Raw genomic sequence first — 20,483 nt, forward strand, 5'->3', positions numbered from 1 at the left:
AAATGGAATACATGTATGTATAAATGAGTCACTTTGCTATACAGAAGAAATTAACATAATATTGTAAATCAACTATACTTCAATAAAATTGAAAAAACACAAAAAGCACACTGAACCAGGAAAAAATAAATCCTATAAATAAATCCTATGGCTTATATCAGCAAGTTACTAAATCACTGTGATCAGATTTAAATTCTCTTCATTTTAGTTTTTTTTTAACATAAAAAATAAGGCCAATAATAAACAACTCTACTCCTCCAGAGACTATAAATTGGAATGAGAAATTTAAAAAAATTTATTTAGGTATTATTTTTTTAAAGAAATTGTTCATTAGGAAGTCATTTCCTCTGGGGCGTTTCTCTTTGTAGGTAATAATATTTATTGTTTCTCTTTTCTGCTTCAGCTGCTAGGAAACTCATAATCAACTCTGCAGACTGTCTTTAACAACCGGCTGTTATGGAACACAGGGTGATGGGGAGCATGTATCTGTACTAACCTTTTCTCACTCACCATTCAACAGCCATTTACTCTCTGCCCTGAGATTCCAATTTTTTAAATATTACATGTTACATATTTCTATAAACTCTGAAATCTCTAGAAAAACAACAAAAATGCATCAAAATCTCAAAAAGATCTCACTCATGCCTAAAGCCGCACAGCTCCACTGTGTGCTCCTCTTATTAAATTTAACTGGGAGGAGACATCAAAGAAGAGTGAGAAACTGAGCGCCTCAAAGCAGTGGTTCTCCAAGGATGTTCCCAGACCAGCAGCACCAGAAACACCAAGGAAGGCACATATTAAAAATGCAAATTCTCAGGCCCCCAGCCAGACCTACTGGATCAGGAGCTCTGGGGGGAGGGGGTCAGCGAGTCTGTGTTATAACAAGTCCTGGAGGTGATGCTTACCAGGCTGAGCTTGGTGAAACTTGCGTCCTGGGGTCTGGGATCCCAGGAGAGCACAACACCTGCATGAGATCTGGAGGCACCCAGGAACCTCCATTCTCCCTGTACCTGCAGCCCCACATCCTGGGAAGTTGGGTCATTGAGCGGTGGAGTCTAGAATGACATGGGGAAGCGCAGCACTGAAGGAGGCAGAAAAGTATCTACACCGCAAGCAAAGAATACGGAAGAGGGGTTTGTGTGGGCTGCACGTAAGTGTACAATTTAATGATCTTAGGAATCAGCCCAGTTAATAAACGTTCCCTCACCTCAGTCTATTCCCTCCTGCCCATCTGTGGTTAACCCCCTCTCTGATCCCAGCTCTAGGCCACCACCTAGGGGATTTCTCCCTGCATAAATGTGCCTTCTCTAGACAACCCAAATAAGTAGAATCATGCAATACGTGGTCTTTGCAATGAGCTTCTTTCATTTTGAGGCTCCTCCATTTTGTAGCATATATTTACCATTTGCTGGTTTCTTTTTATTGGTGAGTAATATTCCATTCCGTGGATGTAACCATGTTGTTTATCCACTCACCAGCTGTTGGACATTTGGGCTATTTCTTTTTTTTTTGGCTATGAAGGATAATCCTGCTATGAATATTTACCTACACATCTTTGCATAGATATATGTTTAGTTTTCTGGGATCGAATTCCAGGATGGAATTGCTAGGACAGATAGTAAGTTTTTGTTTCACTCTTTGAGAAAATGCCAAACTGTTTTCCAAAGTGTGTGGACCATTCCCACCAGCAATGCTTGAGGGTTCCCGTTCCTCCATGTCTTTGCCAACACCTGATACTGTCTATCTTTTTGAATAGAACCATTCTAGTGGGGGTATGCCGGTATCTCACTGTGCCTTTAATTTTTATTTCCCTAAGGACTAAGGAGGTTGAGCATATTTTTATAGGCTTATTTACCATTTGTTTACCTTCTTTGCTGAAATGTCTGTTCAAATCCTTTGCTCATTTTTTATTGGGTTGTTCATCTTCTTACTGAGCTGAATGAGTACTTTATATACACTGAATACAAGACTTTTATTAAATATATAATTTGTAAACATTTTCTCAAGGTCTGTAGCTGATATTTTCATCTTTGTAATGATGTGTTTTGAAATGAGAAAGCTTTTAATTTCTATGACATTCAACTTATCAGTTTTTTTCCCTTTTATGAGTTGTGATTTTGGTATTGAATCTAAGAACTCTGCCCAACCCAAGGTCATGAAGATATTCTATTTGTTATTATATAAAAATTATGTAGTTTAAACTCTTACATTTAGGTCTGTGATTCATTTGGAGTTAATGTTTGTATATGGGGTGATCTAAGTAAAGATCTAAGTTAAGTTTTCTCTTTTTTCACAATGATGTCTAATAGCCCCAGCACCATTTGTTGAAAAGCCTGTTCTTTCATTTTTTTTCCCATTGAAATGCTTTAGTATCTTTATGAAAAATAAATAGGTAAGGATTTACATTCCAGACTTATTTCTAGACTTTCAATTTTGTTTCATTATTTCATGTCTATCCTTGCAGCAATACCACAGTATCTTGATTATTAAGACTCTATAGGGACTTCCCTGGTAGCACAGTGGTTAAGAATCTACCTGCCAATGCAGGGGACACAGGTTCAATCCCTGGTCTGGGAAGATCCCACATGCCGTGGAGCAACTGAGGCCTGTGAACCAAAACTATTGAGCCCATGTGCCACAACTACTGAAGCCCACATGCCTAGAGCCTGTGCTCCACAACAAGAGAAGGCACTGCAATGAGAAGCCCGTGCACCACAATGAAGAGTAGCCCCTGCTTGCTGCAACTAGTGAAAGCCCGCACAGCAATGCAGACCCAATGCAGCCAATAAATGAATAAACAGATAAAGTTTATTTTTAAAAAAAAAGACTCTAATATGTTATGAAATTGGATAGTGAAAATTCTCCAGTTTTGTTCTTTTTCAAATTGTTTTGTCTATCTTTTATGATCCATATGAATTTTAAGATCAACTTGTCAATTCCTACCAAAAAAGTGTTCTGGGATTTATACAGGAATTGCATTGAATTTATAGATCAGTTTTGGAAGAACTGCAATCAATATTGAGTCTTCTATTCATAAAATGTCTCTCTATTTATTTATATCTCCTTTAATTTCTTGCATGTATGTTGTTGAATTTATTCCTTATTATTCTATTCTTTTTGATGCTATGGCAAATGGAGCTATTTTCTCAATTTCATTTTTGTTGTCCACTGCTAGTTGTTCATTGTTTGCTATAAAAATATACCTTTTAAATATTAATCTGGTGTTATTTATTAGTTCTAATAGTTGTGTGTGTGAGTGTGTGTGAGTGTGTGTATGTGTGTATGTATGTGTAATCCTTGGAATTTTTCAAACATAAAATCATGACATCTCTGAGAAAAGGCAATTTCACCTCTTAGTTCGCTTTATCATATTTATTTTCTTTCTTTTTTTTCCCCCGTCATGTAGAACCTCCACCACATTAGTGGATAAAAGTGACAGAAGTGAATATGTCTGCCTTCTCCCTGATCTTATTGGAGAAACACCCAGTCTTTCACCATTAGGTACAATATGACGTTAGCTATAGCTATAGATTATTCATAGTTGCCCTTTATCAGGATGAGAAATTTCACTTTTGCTATTTTGTTGAGTGTTTTAACCGTGAATGAGTGTTGAATATTGTAAAATACCTCTCCTTCCTTAATTGACAGCATGCATTTTTCTTATTCTTTATCATTTTGATAATACACATATTACACTAATTGATTTTTCAGGTGTTAAACCATCCTTGCATCCCTGTGATAAATTTCCTTTTATGGTGCAGGATTTAGATTGTTAATATTTTGTTGAATTTTCCATGTATTACAATGAAAGAAATTGATGTGCAGTTGTGTATTTGTGTTTGGTATCCTTGTTTTGATTTAGTACTCAGGCCATAATAAACACGTAGAATACATTGAGAAATAAATGTTCTTTCATCTTTATTTCCTGAATGACTTTGTGAAGGATTGATGTTAATTCTTTAAATATTTGATGAAATATTTAAAGTGAATCCATGGAGGTCTGGACTTTTATTTATGGGAAGCTTTTGATTACTAATTTGAATTTTTATTTTTTTAGGACAATTCAGAAATGAACCAAGTTAGATTTAGTAATTTGTGTTTTCCTAGAAATTTGTCCATTTCTTCCAACTTGTCTAAAGTGTTGGTATAAAGTTGTTCATAACAGTACCTTATATTTTCATTTTTGTAGGGTCAGTAGTAATGTCCCACCTTTCATTCTTGATTTGTCTCTCTTCTGATTTTTTCTTGGTCAGTTTAGTGAAAGTTTTGTCAATTTTATTGATCTTTGCAAAGTCCCAAGTTTCAAAGAGCTAACTTAACTGGATTTACTTTCCTAAGCTTTTCCTATTTTCTATTTCATTTATTTCTGCTTAAGTTTTTATTAATTTCTCTCTTTTATTGGGTTGGCCAAAAAGTTCTTTCAGGTTTTTCCACAACATCTTATGGAAGAACCTGAATGAGATTTTTGGCCAACCCAATACATGTATTGGGTATAATTTTCTGTTCTTCTCATTCCTTAAGGTGGAAGCTTACATATTTAATTGAGAGCTTTCTTCTTTTCTGCTTATAGGCATTTAACACTGTAAGTTTCCCTCTAATCATTGCTTTAGCATTATCCCATACATTTTAATATGTTCACTTGTCATTTGTTATTAGTTCAAAATATTTTCTAATTTCTCAGCGATTTCTTCATTGATACATTATTTAAGTTTATCTAGAAGTGTGCTATATAATTTGCAAATATTTGCAAATTTCCCAGATTTCTTCTGTTACTGATTCTGCTGAACTCTGCTATGCTCAAAGAACAAAGTTTGTATGAGTAAGTTCTTTACATTTATTAAGATTTATTTTATGTCCTAACACACGGTCTACCCTGGAGAATGTCCTGCAACTTGGAAAGAATTCTTCAGTGGCTGGATGCTGTGTTCCAATATATGTCAGTTAGGTCAAGTTAGTTGACAATGCCATTCAAGTCTTCTATATCCTTGTTAATTTTCTGTCTGGCTGTTCTATGAATAGTTTGTTGAAATTTCCAACTACAGTTATTTTAAGTTTCTATTTCTCCTTTGAATTAGGTCAATTTTTGCTTTCTGTATTTTAAGATTCTGTTATTAAGTTCCTATACATTTTTATTTGCTTTCTACAAGTTTTCTGGCTTTATATTCCTCTGTTCCTCACTGACCACCTTTTTAAGTTATGTTTTTATTTCTTTGGAAAAAATTTTGGAAAGAGGTACTGTTGAGACAATACAGGAATAGGTTTTTCTTTGTGAGAAGGATCTTCATATGAATCTCACACAGACACACACACACACAGACACACACACACACATCATTCAGTTTTTATCCAACTTACTGCATGTGGCTTAATGATGATCTTCTACTACTATCTGAAATACACAAGAGAAAAAAAATTGTGTCTAATTCTTAGTCAGTGCTTCTCACACATTTCCCATGAAAGTGCTTCTAATAATTTGAAGTCTCAGTATTTATCTTAAAATTTTCAAAAAAGGTTTCATTTTTCTTCAAAAAATGGCCATATTCATTTTCTTGTGGCAATGAAGCTCTAAATAACTATCATCAAGTAGCACTGAATACTTCAGGGAGATATACTCAGTGCCCTTGTGCTTTTGGTGTACATATTCCCCCTTGGGTATAATATTTCACACTGGAGAATCAGAGTTAATCCCAACAAGGCCCTTGTATTTCAACATCAGTGTCCTACATTTGGCAGTTTCCTTCCTTTAAATGTTTAAAGTAAAGGAACATGCACACATGCAGGATGGAGGTCTTCTGATCTGCCGCTTGAAGGGAATGTGTGCTGTGAACGTGAGCCTCATCTGAGGTGCACAAGCACCAGAGAAACCTTAAACCCTGAAAGTCAACAGAACACTCACTGTTTGCATCAGTAGGAAAAATCTGAAAACCATTCCCACACAAACATCCATTTTATCAAAGAAAATCCTTGGGAGGTTGATCTACACAAGTCAACAAAGTGAATATTTTAAGTTGTATGTGCTTTGTGATCATTTATTTATATTCCAGGCATTCTTGATTTCAAACTTTTGCTCCTTTGATGCAAGTGACTTTGACAGCTTGCAACTGAACTGTAATTTTCCTTCCGTTGGTTAAAAAGAGCTAATGCCACAGGTCAAAACATTAGAGTGTAAGGAGTAAAGACCAATTTCCCGAGATCAGGAATTAAAACCTCCGTGTTCCATCCAAGCTAAATGTACCCAAGCATTTTTGATATCCTGTAATCCATGATCTATCAGATGTATAACTTTTTCTTATGAAAACACTGAGTTTTGGGTGCAGCATAGGAATGGATTACCATAAATTATTCACTAACGTCAACCAATTATCACAGGGTGTTCATTTCTGAGAGAAACTGTTCTCATTTTTCAAGCAAATTTTTCACTAAGAATTCCAAACACCATTTGCCCTGTCAAGGTCAGAATACCCTACGCCTAGAGACAGATGAGAGCCACATCATATCTAGTGAATTCATTATAACAAAACTTAAGACTACTTACATGATTAGACACATTTAAATTTATTTCTAGGTGTATTCCTGAAAATAAAAAGTTGTTGCTGTTTCGATATAATTGGATCAAACCTTTGAATACAAATCCTTTTGTATCCTGTAATCCTTCTTAATCTAGTTTTAAAAAACATATCCATCCTCCCTCTAAGAATCTTTAATATAATACCCCCAACCCTGCCTTATTTCATTCCATGCTGTCTCTCAAAGTCTAGAGGCAATGACAGAGCACTTCGAAGTTTGCTATCAGGGCAAACAACCATCTCCTCTCTCCCCAAACCATCAATGCAATATTAAAACACTCTGTGAATCTGTGACTATACCTTATTTATAGATTTTACTTTTGAACATTGTTTGCTTATTCAAAAATCAAATTATATCTTAACATTTAAAACCTGAATCAAACAGAAATAAGTGACTTTAAATCTTTATAAAATTTTAACATATCCACACACCATAAAGAATGAATTCAAATAATTTCTAAGTTCTCTGACTCTATAGCCTAGGTGAGATATATCTTAAGGGCAAAAAGAACTGCAAAAAAAAAAAATCTTGAATTTTACCCAAAGAGTAGGTTTCATGCTGATTGTGCTATAACGGAGAAGAACAAGGAAGCAAATAGACTGACAGTGTTGGGTTATATACAGAGATAGAGAGAGATGGGGACAAAGACAGAGCTCAAAAGAGATAAAGCAAATAAAATGGCAACATGTGAACAACAGATAAATATAGTGAAGGGTATACCTCTGTGCTTTTGCTATTTATCAACTTTTCAGTAGGTTTGAAACTTTCCCAGAGTTTCCAGGATTGAAAAAATCCTCAAGGACGGAAACCATGTCTTTCCATCTTTTGTAAACATGGAAACGAGGATTCCTTGACTGCCTGAGGCCAAAACTTTGTTTTTCATCATAACTGACATGAGAGATACAGTGTCTTGGAAATGTAAGACGCCAACTACTTGAGCCACTTGTATTGAAGCCGTTCACTAAATACCGCGACTAGGGGGAGGCTCAGACATGCCGCCTGGTGCGCGGCGCTGCAGCACGGACCTCAGCAGTGGTGGTCTCCTCACCCACCCACGCTCACTGCACTCCGCATCCCAGTGAGATGCTGCCACCATCCTGCTTCCCCAGAAACTTCACTTCCTCTTCTATTGGCTTCTTTCAAGAGTTTAAAATTTTCTCGTGATGAAATCTGGGTATCCGTGTGTACCATAAAAAAGTATCTGTAGGACCTCACAGCCCACACGGTGGGCGTGACTGCAGAATCTCAGAATTGCCGCAACAGCCCCGTGTAACCATCCGCCACTCACAAAGCCCCCATCACACGGCTCGGTGTCCAGCAACCCCACAGCGAACGAGTTGATAACCTCACAAGGGAGCCCCTTCCTCCTCTGAAAGGCTCCTGCTGTCGAGTTGCCTTCATCTTTTTGAGACGCTCTGCCCTGGCTTCGTCCTAGCACCGTGGCCTTGGGGCCACACAGAGACGGCTCAACCTTCTCCCAAGGCAAGACTCTCATGTACTTGAAGATGTGGTCCTGTGTCCAGAGTCCTCTCTCTTCCAAGCTGCGCTCAACTGCCTCAACCAACCACCCTCCTGAACCACGGGTCTTCATCCCATCCTCCCAGGGAACCCACTCTCCACAACGCCCTCTCAAAGCGATGCCCAGATGTGCTTATAACGTCAGGTACAAAGAACCTCTCACCCTTCAGGATGAGGAAACACTCTCCCTTGCTAACCAAGGCCATCCTGCCATTTCTCTTTCAAAAGGGGACAAGGCTTTTGATTCTCCTAGGCCCCAGCTCTCACTGGGAAGAAGAGGGGGTTCTCTTCTTGCCGAAGTTGCTTATGAAAAATATTCAACGATGTTCCACGTTTAATTCACTTAGTAATGAAAAGTAAATGAGCCTAACCGGCATGTTTGATTTATCTCGGAAAAAGAGACACTGCTTTGCAAGAACAAACAAAGTTAAATTAAAATAAGCATCTCTCCTCAAGAGTGGAAATTGAATTTTCCCTCAAAGAACTTAACGTGTGTAAAACACGGGGCTGACACTGATAAGAGAGAGCAGGCCTTACTGGAGCCCGGCTCCCCCGGGGCCTGGGGCCAGAAGGCAGGAACCGGCGTGCCAAGGCATGGATGCAAATACTGAAACTCACATGCATCCCATCCTTCATCCCGTCCTGCATGGACGGGAAGCGCGCAGGGACCCCTGCGTAATAGCAAGTGAGGGTGACGGACGCGCATCCACCTACCGTTTTTGCAGATGGGGCAGCACTGGTCCGGCTCGTACACCGGGTCCACGCACTCGGTCTGCGGACACGCGGACACTGCACACAGCACTTCCCCGCTGGCCTCGCAGCGGCACCGCTCGCACGGAGACACCTGCAACACAGGCCACGGTCAGGGCACCCTCTCCATCCTCGGTCCTAAAGGTCACACACACCCCCAGCCTCGGGGTCCCAGAGCAGGAGGACAGAGCTGGAGCTGAGCAGGCGCCCCTGGGTGGGGGTGCACACTAATGGGGCCCAGGGATGCTCTCTCCCTCCCAGCTCCACACGGAAACCTCTGTATATTTATGAACAGCGAGCTGCTTCATAAGCTTTCTGTTGAAGAAAGGGTTTTGTTTCTTTAAAAATTAAACCGCACATTGTACTGAATTCTTGCCCACCCAGGCATGGTGCAGATGGACCCCTTTCCCAGGGTCCTGCCCAGGGCCACCCAGCGGGGCCCACCCCCAGCATCTCTGGGGTGAGAAGATGGAAGAACAGGACAGGAAGGGCTGGGGTGAGGGAAGGAGAAACCGGGGGCTTCTCAGGGCCGGACCGGCCGGGAGCTGTCCCAATATGATCTCATTTAACTCTCACGACAACACTAAACACACCTACTAAGATGACTGCCCTTGTTTCTGGTGAGGAAACTGAGACTCAGAGGAGTCAGTCAACCGGCTGTGGGCAGACCTTTCATCTGAGGCAGGGCTCCGCCTCCAGGCCACCCATGGGTCATCGCCCTCTGTCAGCCAGTGTCACCATGTCCTTCATATCCAGGCCCCGCCTGGCCTCGCTGCACTTTCCAGGCTCTGGCCCCAATTCTACCTTGTTGGATGGCTCCAATCAAGCATAATGGCCATTCCTGGCAAGGTTGGACCCTGCCCACAAATTCTCTGGGAGTAAGTCAGGCAACTCGTGATGGGGATGACTTTTTTTTCCTGGAAACCACCCATGGAGTGATTTTTCTTCTGGGTTGACCCATGGCAAAGCAGAAACAGCACATGTGGACACAGCCATCAGAAGCTGTGATGTGGAAATACGTGTTTTAAAGGCCAGTGCGGGAGGGGAGGTTGTCAAACTGAGTTTTCTGGGCAGGGAGCCCTCACTTGATTTTTGTATATGACACTCATGACACAACCAGCCCTACACAAACACCACACACGATGCTCCCTTGGTTTCTACAGTGCAAAACCCCAAACTGAAATCTCCCCCCAAGTGGCCTGGTTACTGCACGAAGCAAAGGCTCAATTTGTACTTAAAGGCATTAGACCACTGTCTGGCTGGGAGTCAGGACATTAGGGGTGCATGTGTGTGTGTGTTTGCGTGTGTGTGTACGATTAGAAAGTAACAATGAACTTATTTAGGAAACAGAAATAGTCACAGATGTATAAAAGAAACTTATGGTTACCAAGGGGGGGAATAAAGTGGCATCTTGGGATTAACATATACACACTACTGTGTATAATATAGATAACGAATAAGGACCTACTGTACAGCACAGGGAACTCTACTCAGTACTCTGTAATAACCTGAATGGGAAAATAATCTGAAAAAGAGCGCATGTATGTACATGTATAACTGATTCACTTTTCTGTACACCTGAAACTAACACAACAGTGTAAATCAACTATACTCCAAACAGAAAAAAGAAAGAAAAAGAAAATACTCGAAAAAAAAAAAAAAAAAAACTTTAGAGCAGTCCGGGACAAAATTTTGACCTGGTCTGCATTACAGCCTTAGAAGTTAAACTCAATCTTACAACAGTATAAAGACATGTTTTTGAGAAGCAGTGCCGGCACAAGAAGCTTCTCGTGCTACCCTAAAGAGCATTGCTCTGCCCCTCCTCTCCTCCTGTCCTTCTGTCCTGTCTCCTACCAGTTCTCCTTTCAGCTTGTAGCATCCTTGTGTCCAGGGTGGGTTTACTCAGCAAGCGGGGTAAGAAAAGGATTCAGAGTTTTAACAGCAGAGACCCTGAGTTGCACAGGATGTAACTGAGCAGGACCTGATGGGTCCTTCCCAGAACAGACTTCCACCCATGTCCTCTGCCTGCCTTTTATCTGTAGAAAATCTTTAGTCAAAGAGTAAATTTAATCAGAGAAGTGAGAAAATGCAGAAAGAAAACAGTCAAGTAAGACAAAATAATAATACTTTAGCCATTAAACAAAGTCAAGGACCTTTAGCTCCTCCTCAAGAGCTACAGATAATATTCTGAGCCATGACCTTTGATGAGCTGTTCTGCAGATACTGAGACCCTCACCAGGTGGGAGAAGTTAACTATATGCTGCCCACAAGCATGCAGATCCCAGACTGGTTGGAACCGGAAGGTTGATGATGCTGACTCCCGATGACCTCACCACCAGCCAATCAGAAGAGTGTCCACGAGCTGACCACACCCTGCTCCTTGAACCCTGTAAGACTCCTCATTTCCCCCTCCAGGGTGGGTCACAAGGTCTTGAGGGCATTAGCCTGCTGTGGTCCCCTTTGCCTGCAAAGCAATAAAGCTATTCTTTTCTACTTCACCCAAAACTCTGTCACTGAGTTTCTATGCGGCACTGGTGGACAGAGGCTGAACTTCGGCCACAGGGACATGGTTCATTGCACGTCAGAACCTCCAGTGGGTGGACTCCAGGCACAGAGCATAAAGCACAGACGGTGTGAGGCAGACGGTAGGGAGGCAGCCCCCGCCCTGGATGAGGTGAGGGCGGTCCCACCTGGAGGGCTGGAGAGTCAGAAAGGAGCAAGAGGGCCAGGAAGAAAGGGCACAGCCGGGCACCACCTCTACCCTCGGCTGTTCTGCAGGAAGCAGGGAAAAGCCCCACTTCAGTTTGGAATTTGAAAGGAGAGAAGGGCCCTTCTGTTCTCCAGGAGAACAACAAAGATGTAACTCTAAGTCAGAAAGGCTTCACCACTTGGGCCGCAGGCCCCGAGGAGCCCCTCCTGGTCACTTCCTGGGCAGTCCTGCAAATCAAATGCTTCTTCCCACTCTGGGCCTGAGACACTGCCATGTCCCACCACAGAGAGATGCTCAAACCACACCTGCAGACTGGACTGCTATTTTCTTAAAGGTTTACACCTTGATCAAAAATTGGATTGTGGATTTTACTATCACTAAGTATTTGGAAATCCCGGCTCAACTATGTGGAAATTTGTTTACTTCTCAAAAACCAGAGTTGAGGCTTAGAGTGAGGCTCACGAAGAGTGTGTCCCTCCCAGGCCTCAGCTGCCCCCCTGCTCTGCCTTCCTCAGCCCAAGGGTGTAGCTGGAACCCCACCCCCCCACCCCATGGTAGCAGTGGGGGGCAGTCAACTCAGCCATCCGGGACCCTGGTGGGAGGTCTGCCTGCCCAGGGCCTGATTGGATTCGACGTGGCTGCTCTGACTCCAGGCACCAGGTCTGAGCACTACCCAAGCCGAAGAGTCCTCTGCTACCAGCTCAGGCGCCAGAAGGCCTCCTGCCATCCCGTGTTCTTTTTCCTCCCGTGCAAACTGGAGGTAAGAATGCCCGGTGTGTTACTGAATCTGGGAGCCCCACCATGAGCTTCTGAGGTGCGTTTCTGCAATCCCTCCTGCTAGCAACAGCCACCAGGCTTTGTGCCTAATGCCAGAAATACCATCCTCTGCGACCTTCGAGTTACAAACCCAAGTTTTGTACAGAACGTAGATGCAGAGCCTTGAGGAACACCTGGGCATTTGAGGTGTAGCCATCCTCCAGGTACTCACTGGGCTGGCGTAGTCAACCGTTGTGCTGGAGAAAAAGAACATGGTTTTGCAGAATTGGGAGTGAGGGTAAAAAGAAGCTCTGTCGTTCATTCATTCATCCCAGTCCTGAAAGCAGACCGATGAGCCCCACTTGTGCTGTTTCCAGGGAGGCAGGAACATGGGTGATGGTTGGCAGGGGCGGTGCGGGTAGGAAGGCTGGCAAGGGGCCAGCACTTGGACCAGCCTCGTATCCAGGTACCAATGCTAATGGCTGCTCTGCCTCCCCGGCCCCCTCTGCCTCCAGAGACACCCAGTGGCTGTGGCTCACGAGAGACAGCGCTTCACAGGGGATCTAACCCGAAGCAAAACCATGAAGAACAGACACGTCTGAGCATGTTTTCCACGAAGCAGCTATGATTACAAAGTGCACAGCAGAAGCGAAAGGAAGATATTAACTTGATGGTGACTAAGGTATTTTCATAATTAGACCCTTAGAATGCTCGGTAATGATATACATGTGTGTATTGCATGTACACAGGCAGTCAGGACTGTAAAATAAATACTTCTAAGCAATTAAGTAGGAAAAAGCAATGTAATTTACACGGGAAACAGTTCTCAGATGTAAAATGAGGCCTTCACAACGGATACTGCTTACGTTAAGTGCCCCATACATAAAGGATCCACATGAAGCAAGCGGTGGTTTGGGAGGAACTTCTATACAAGTCGTCTCTTAGTTGTATTTTATCCCATATATTTCACATTCGTGGACTCGGGTGCAGTTCGATCTCTATCTGTAAGGAGCTTTGCCTTGTGTCATTTCATAACCCTGATTATAACCATTAAAACCATGAGAAGGACCAGGCTCTGAAACACAGCGGAAAGCAGGTTGACTCTGACTCCTACCCTTGTCTGTGTCCCAAATGTCTTTCCGCTCTGGAAGACGGACACTTATTTTGTACGCGTGCTCTTTCTTGTCCAATTTCTTTCACTCGGCATAGTTATTCTGACATGTGTCTGTGCTGTAGCGTATCATTCCTTTTTGATAATATTCCATCACATAGACGCGCTACAGTTTCTTCATCCATTTACTTGTTGGTGGACATTTGGGGCTGCTACTCATAAAGCTGCTGTGAAATTCCTGCACACACAAAAACTTCCAGACACCTCTTGCTGCTCCATCCTGCCTACACAGCAGCTTCTCACCGCCCAGCAGATTCTCACCTACTTGGGAATGCCAACACGCTTCTCTTAATTCCAGCTTGAACACATCTTTCTGTCCAGGGGCCTGGGAGAGAAGTCAAAGGTGCCTTGTGTCACCTAAATCCAGCTGTCTGACGAGCGACCACCACTGTATTTCCAATCCGGAGCTCTGTCCTGTGGCTGCTGGTGTGGGTGCCATGAAATCCCACTATTCCCAGGCTGAACGCAGATGCCTCCTCAGGAAAGGCAACTGAGAGCCGTGAAAACCCCGGTGCGGCTTCCCAAGTAACTGTAATGTTTTTACAGATGGGATTAATTTATGAGCTAAGAGATGGTAGCCCAGACCTCTCTCAATTAAATCCACTCAACCTCAAAGAAAGCCTTCTCTCCATTTCTCTATTAGGTCCATCAGCAGAGAAGTTCCATTTATTTTTCTAATCCCCAAGGTGCTGGATTCTGCAAGGACGCAAGTTAAGATTAACATGAAAACAAAGAGAAACCCTGAAATTTGGGCTTCCCTCTCCCTTCCTCTTTCCCCGTCCTCAATCTCCCCCTTCCTTCGAATCTCTGTAAGCCCTGGGCCCCTTCAATTCCTCTGGGCGTGCTGGCCAAGAGCACAGCGTCTCTCTCACTGGGAGCCTGACTCACAGCCTGCAGTCAGCTGCCAACTAGATTCAGTGCAACTCAAGAGCCAGGGCCGTGTCCCTGTCACATCCAGGATGGTTAGAGCAACTGAGCCCGTGCAAAACACTGCACAGGCTCAATAAATATTGACTGAGTCAAGGAAGAAATGGTTGGAGAGATGCAAGAGCTGAAATTAACTTGCACAGCACGTGACAAGACATAAAAATGATATCTACAGCTGCTCACCGCCTGGTAAGGTGATGCCCGAGGATTAGAAACCCACGCACCAGGCAAACAACAAAGAGAGATCCTTCTATTGTGAGAGGTCAAGATGTGGACTACACGTTTAATCCACAAATGGAAGAGAAGAGACAGATGCTAGGATGATATAAACACGAAAGCAGAGATGTTACAGAAGGGATCTGACAGGGTGTAAGGGGATGGGTGGGAATAGGGTCCCTAATCACACAGCCTGAGATCAGGAAGCAAAACCTTGAGATTCTGGAGCAATGCAGTCCTGCACGTGGGAAGCAGGTATCACACCACGCTCTGCCTATCACATCTTTTCTAACTATTCTACTCTGTGTCAGTGTTTCCTATAAATAGCTAACATTTATATGCAGTAGCTGAGGACTCATACTCATTTACTCTATGGGCAGACTTCAAATCCAAATGTGGAAGATATAAGATGTGGACCCATCCACCTTGCAGGCTGGGGGTTATGCACATGTGCTTCCGAGACAGCAATACAGGAACAGGTCTCCCAGGTCCCAGCACCAAGCCCTCCATCCTCCACTGACCAATCCCATATTCTCACGGAGAAATACAGACCTACCCAAGGCACTCGCCTCTGAGCTTGGTCTGGCTGTGGACTGACACATAAAAAGAGAAACTAACAGAAGGGCAGGCAATGGCAGATATCAGGTGAGCTTTTAAAGACAAAGTTGTCCCTTGGGGTGGGAGGGAGAGGAAAAAAGATCAGACTGGAGTGTGGGTAAGTCAGGGGAGGATGTGGCAAGTGGAAAATGGGCACCACCTAGACAAGGAGGGGCCTCACCGCCTCCACAATCCCTCCCTGGGCTGAGAACCTAGCCCAAAGGGACTTAGAAATCTAAACTGGTGAGGACAAGCGTTTCCCACCATCAGCAGAACTAAAAGAACTGTTCTGAATCTAAAGAACAAGATCTCAGTGTGTGTACATCTGAGTTTTGTTTACATACTATGACTCTGCTGTGTAATTATTCTGATAACCTCCAACTAAGAAACAAGTTGCCACACAGAGATGAATACAAATTTTAACCTTTTTCCCCAGGAGTAATTTTTCAATAGTTCTCAAAATGAAAATCTAAAGTAAGTGTTTTGGAGTTTGGGATACTACATCGTTTCATGATTTCATTGTTTTCTTTATCTCCAAGACAATGATCTAAGTTAAAGTTTTGAAATCAGATAATTTTCTTAAAAAAAAATAATTTGTCTGTTCAAGTATTATATCTTCTCTCCTCCAAAAGGATGGTAACATCTTTAATAACCTCTCTTTATTTTTCTGATGTTCCTTTTTTAGTAGGATAATGTTCATTTTATTTTAATAAAAATGTAATGTGATAAAATTAACTGATATCTGAAACAAGAAAGAGAGAGAGGAAGGAAGGAAGGAGCTAAAAGCAGTCCTGGCTTGGCCCTGGATGGCAAGCATCCTCCCAAAGCCACTGTCACACTTTTGTCACCAGATGGCGAAAGTGTCCTTTCCAGCTGCTGAGTGTCTTCCCCAAAGTGCTCAGCTTCACACGTGTAAACAGGATGCACTTACAGGGAATCACAAAGTCCCCTTCTACTTAAACCACAAGGTCTCATTAGCTTTTGATAGATAACCTGGAGCTGTGTTATTTTGGAGCTGGAGGAAAATGCAGGAGCTCTGCTTTTTTATGGAGTGAACACACACCCATGGGTCTGGTGAATTGCCAAGAAACCCACATAGCAAGTCAAGGCAAAGACCAGAACTCAGGGTCTGGCCAGGCACCCACCACTTATGCACCATCTTCATGAGTATGTCCTGGGCCACCCCGTCTGCTCTCACCAGCATCTCCTGACTCCCCGCAAGAAGCCTGGAAGATGCTATGCAGGTCCCAGCTTTCTTTTCAACAGTCACCTCGAACTAAATCCTTCCCCAACCTTACTCCAGGTTCCTCACCTGAAACTATCTTAAACTAGAGCAAGGCATTGCTAAGCTCTGTCTCTGCCCTGGGAAGCAGCAGGGTCCTGCCGGGACACAGAGGCACCCACCCAGCAGCCTGCATTTCCTGGGCTCCAAGTGCTGTCTGAGCTCCCATTGTCCATCAGGGCCAGCAGGGAGGGCTCCAGTCCCTCCATCCATCCCCCCATCCTCCCTTCTGCAGGAACAGAAGCTCCGAAGTGAAATGAACCAGACCCACGGCCACCTTCCAGCCTCCAGCCCAAGCCGATGGCCGTGTAGCTACAGCAAGCTGCTGCTTCCTGCGCCTTCAGAAAAGATTTTTGTTTTGTTTTGTTCTTTTTGTCTTTCCACTGGCTGTCAGAAAACGGATTTGCACACAAAGGGACTTAATTAAGAACTGTCCTCAGGAGCTGTCAGCTTCCAGTCTCAGGAAGAACACCACTCCACCACACACACACACACACACCCACCCACACACACACAGCAGATGAACAGAACAACAGTCTGACAACCCGACAAGGCACTGCTTTCTTCTCAGGCACCAAAGACTGACTTTTCCTCCTCTGTAGTATAGCTTGAGGCAGGACCCTCTAATGTCTTTCAAATCCTCTTGTGAATAATTCCCTCAGATAAACATGGATCCTGCAGGCACTCACTTACAAGGGAAAAATGCAGGCACTGTTTACACGGTGTATTTCACTTGGTGGCAAACAGATGAGATGAAGAAGGCTGCTTCTTCAGGGCTGAAGATCCAGACCTGGTGAATGTCCTGGAAGGGTACCGATCTGACAGATGACACAGTCAGATCAGATGCAGCAAAAGCCTGCTGGCCTCCTATTATGAACTGAATGTCTGTGTCCCCCTGCAATTCATACGGTGAAGCCCTCACCCCCAGTGCGATGGCCTCTGGAGGTGGAGCCTTTGGGAGGTGATAAGGGTTACAGGAGGCCAAGGTCACAAAGGTGAGGTCCTGGGGGTGGGATTAGCATCCTCATAAGGAGAGGAGGAGGGCCCTCTCCCCACCGTGTGAGGATATGGTAAAGAGGCAGCTGTGGAGAAGCCAAGAAGAAGGTCCTCAGCAGAACCAGACCCTGCAGACACCTCGATCTTGGACGTCCAGCCTCCAGAACCAGGAGAAGTACATTTCCGTTGTTTCAGCTACCCAGTCTCGTGCATTTTGCTCTGGCAGCCTGAGCTAAGACACCACCTGCACCCCCATTTCTGTGGTGGAAGCAGGTGTATGCTCGCAGTGGACCAACCCCTGGCATCTGGACCCTGGCCTCCAGCTGTGCAGAGAGGAGGAGGGGCCAGCAAGGCCCAGAGTGACCCCAGAGCCACAGGCAGCCAGGCTCAGAACTCCGCCCTGGACCCTGGGCCCAGACAGGTGGGGCCTCTCTCCTCCCACTTGGGAGCATGGGTGATGGTGAGATTTTGATAGAGTAGCTTTAATAGAAACTTTGCCTATTCACAGATTTCTAAATTAGGGCCTTAATAGAAGGGATGTGTTGCCAACTGGGCATGACCAGGGCCAAAGGGAGTATGGGGAAGGCCCTGGGGGCAGTTTTGTTGCAGTCAAACTCCTCCTGGGAATTCCCTGACTGTCCAGTGGTTAGGACTCCATGCTTCCGCTTCAGGGCGCATGGGTTCAATCCCTGGTCAGGGAACTAAGATTCCATAAGCTGCATGGCATGACAAAAAAAAAAAAAAAAAAAAGCCAAATTCCTCTTAAAAAAATGGGAGGCTCTAAACCCTTTTATTTTAGAATTAGTGTAAGGGCTTAAAGATAAGTCATCCTTAGCAGAAAGAAGCAAGAAAATGAAATGGTTTTCCTTTAATGTATAAATGACTAAACTGTCTTCCAGGAGTTGGCTTTTAAAAGATGGGTGTGAGGTGTGATGTGGCGCTTGGTTCTCTCGGGGACCACAAATTCAGATTCTTTCAGGGATTCATTACAGAAGAAAGCAAGGCAGTGAACTAGGTGCATCATAGGGAGTGGTGGGGACTGGGGCAAAGAGGGAGAACACAATGCATTGAAACCCATGTGTGTATCTCTTCCTAATATAGACACACACACACACACACACACACACACACACACACACACAGACACACAAAGAAAACGGAACCATGCTGTTCCCTTTTGGCATTCTTCATCTGAGACGGCAGTAATAACGCTTAAACACTAAGCAGGGAGCTGTGAAGATGACCAGAGGAGAGCTGACCCAGCTCCAGGAGCAAGGCTCACCATTGCCAACTAGAATGTGGCCATGTGAACACACCTGAGGTGGGAGCCTGGCTCCCATCAGCCTGCCTCAGCTGCCAATCACTCGGCAAGTGCTGGACCATGGCCTGAGTCCAGAGCGTGGGCATCCGCAGCTCACACTTCTGGCTCTTGCACTTCGCCTTGAAGCTGAGCCTCTTCCAATGCATCCTGAAATTACAACAGGCCATCCCAGTGGTTTCTCCAGTTAATGAGGTCCCTTTCCACGGGGGGTAAGAGACTGCGGGGCTCACTCACAAGACAGGGACCCATCTTTGAGCTCAGACACATCCCTGAGAGCCAGCCGTGTCAGCCATTCCTCGCTGTCACCCTGGAGCAAGGTGAGCTTGTTTCCTTGACTCCCTGGAGGGCACAGGAAGCCAGAGGGGAGCCCTGCTGCCAGCAGGAAGTGACCTGAGCTGAGGGCTTGACATCACAGCACAGTGTATCCCTCAGGCAGCCCACGGCCCTGGGACCTCACAGGCCCAGGGAAAGGCTGCAGTCTTGTCAGAATTCTTTCTTTGTCCACCTCCCAGCTCCTGACATTTCTGCCAGTGTGACATGGCTAAACTACCAGCTGGTTGGGGCAAAGGTGCTCAGGGCGGCCCTGCTCCACGTGGGAAGGGACTGCCAGCATCCTCCCCACCTGAGGACTCCCTGCACTGCGGCCCCAGGGGACAAAGATGGCACTGTGACAGCTGTCCACTGGCTGGGGGCCCTGTGTTCCCAGAACACAACTGTCAACAATTTGAGGGTGTGACCAGGGAGACAGCTCTGGCTCCTGACACCTTAACAGGAATGAATAAATATGAGTCCTGGCTGGCTTGAAACTAATTTTGTATTTTGTATCAAGCCTTCTGAAACAAAAAGATCGATACGCTTTTTCAAAAAATGCACGAAATTTAAAAGTAAAACGTAAGGGACTTCCTAGGTGGTGCAGTGGTAAAGAATCCACCTGCCAATGCAGGGGACACGGGTTTGAGCCCTGCCCTGGGAAGATTCCACATGCCACGGAGCAACTAGGCCTGTGAGCCACAACTACCGAGCCTATGTGCTGCAACTATTGAAGCCCACGCGCCTAGGGCCCGTGCTCCACAATAAGAGAAGCCACCGCCGTGAGGAGCCTGCGCACCACAACGAAGAGTAGCCCCTGCTCGTAACAACTAGAGAAAGCCCGTGTGCAGAAATGAAGACCCAACACAGCCAATAAATAAATAAATAAATAAAAATAAAAATAAAAAAAAAAGTAAAACGTAAGTAAGAAATTGTTTTTAAAGTTGGACCAGGGAGATAGATAAATAAGTGTGTGTCAACCTATGACAAAAGCAAAGACATGACACAGAAGGGCCAACCTGGCTGGTAGAGTGTGTGTTACTCTTTATTTCTGAGCTGCCTCAGAGGCAGAGGGGCATATTGCTTAGAAGTGGTCTGAATTTTCTTCCAGGAAGGGCAGAACAGTTGGCCATGGCCAACTGGAGCTTGGTGCCACCTCTGACCTGCAGCCTTGGACAGTAAAAGTGGTCTTTGAAAATGTTCACCTACTTCAGGATTTGGTCTAAAGCTTTACTGGCCCCCCAGCAATCATCTTTCTCCAAGAACATTTAAAAGTTGTAATTAATGACATCTCCCGTTGAAGGATAAAATTGACAAGTTAAAATTCAGTGCAGGGCACACCAACCCCTGCGAGGCATAGAAA

The 20,483-nt window shown here is 44.3% G+C and overlaps 1 protein-coding gene across 1 annotated transcript in view; it reads right to left on the reverse strand.

Annotated features, from left to right (window-relative positions):
- VWC2 (von Willebrand factor C domain containing 2) overlaps positions 1–20,483 on the reverse strand; it is a 119,128-nt gene that overhangs the window by 86,144 nt on the left and 12,501 nt on the right. Inside the window, exon 3 of the mRNA XM_057732973.1 lies at positions 8,800–8,929. Coding sequence (XP_057588956.1) covers positions 8,800–8,929 — 130 coding nt within the window. The remainder of the gene's footprint in view (positions 1–8,799; positions 8,930–20,483) is intronic.

The sequence above is a fragment of the Hippopotamus amphibius genome, chromosome 4 (assembly GCF_030028045.1).
Source record: "Hippopotamus amphibius kiboko isolate mHipAmp2 chromosome 4, mHipAmp2.hap2, whole genome shotgun sequence".
Taxonomy (NCBI): Eukaryota; Metazoa; Chordata; class Mammalia; order Artiodactyla; family Hippopotamidae; genus Hippopotamus; species Hippopotamus amphibius.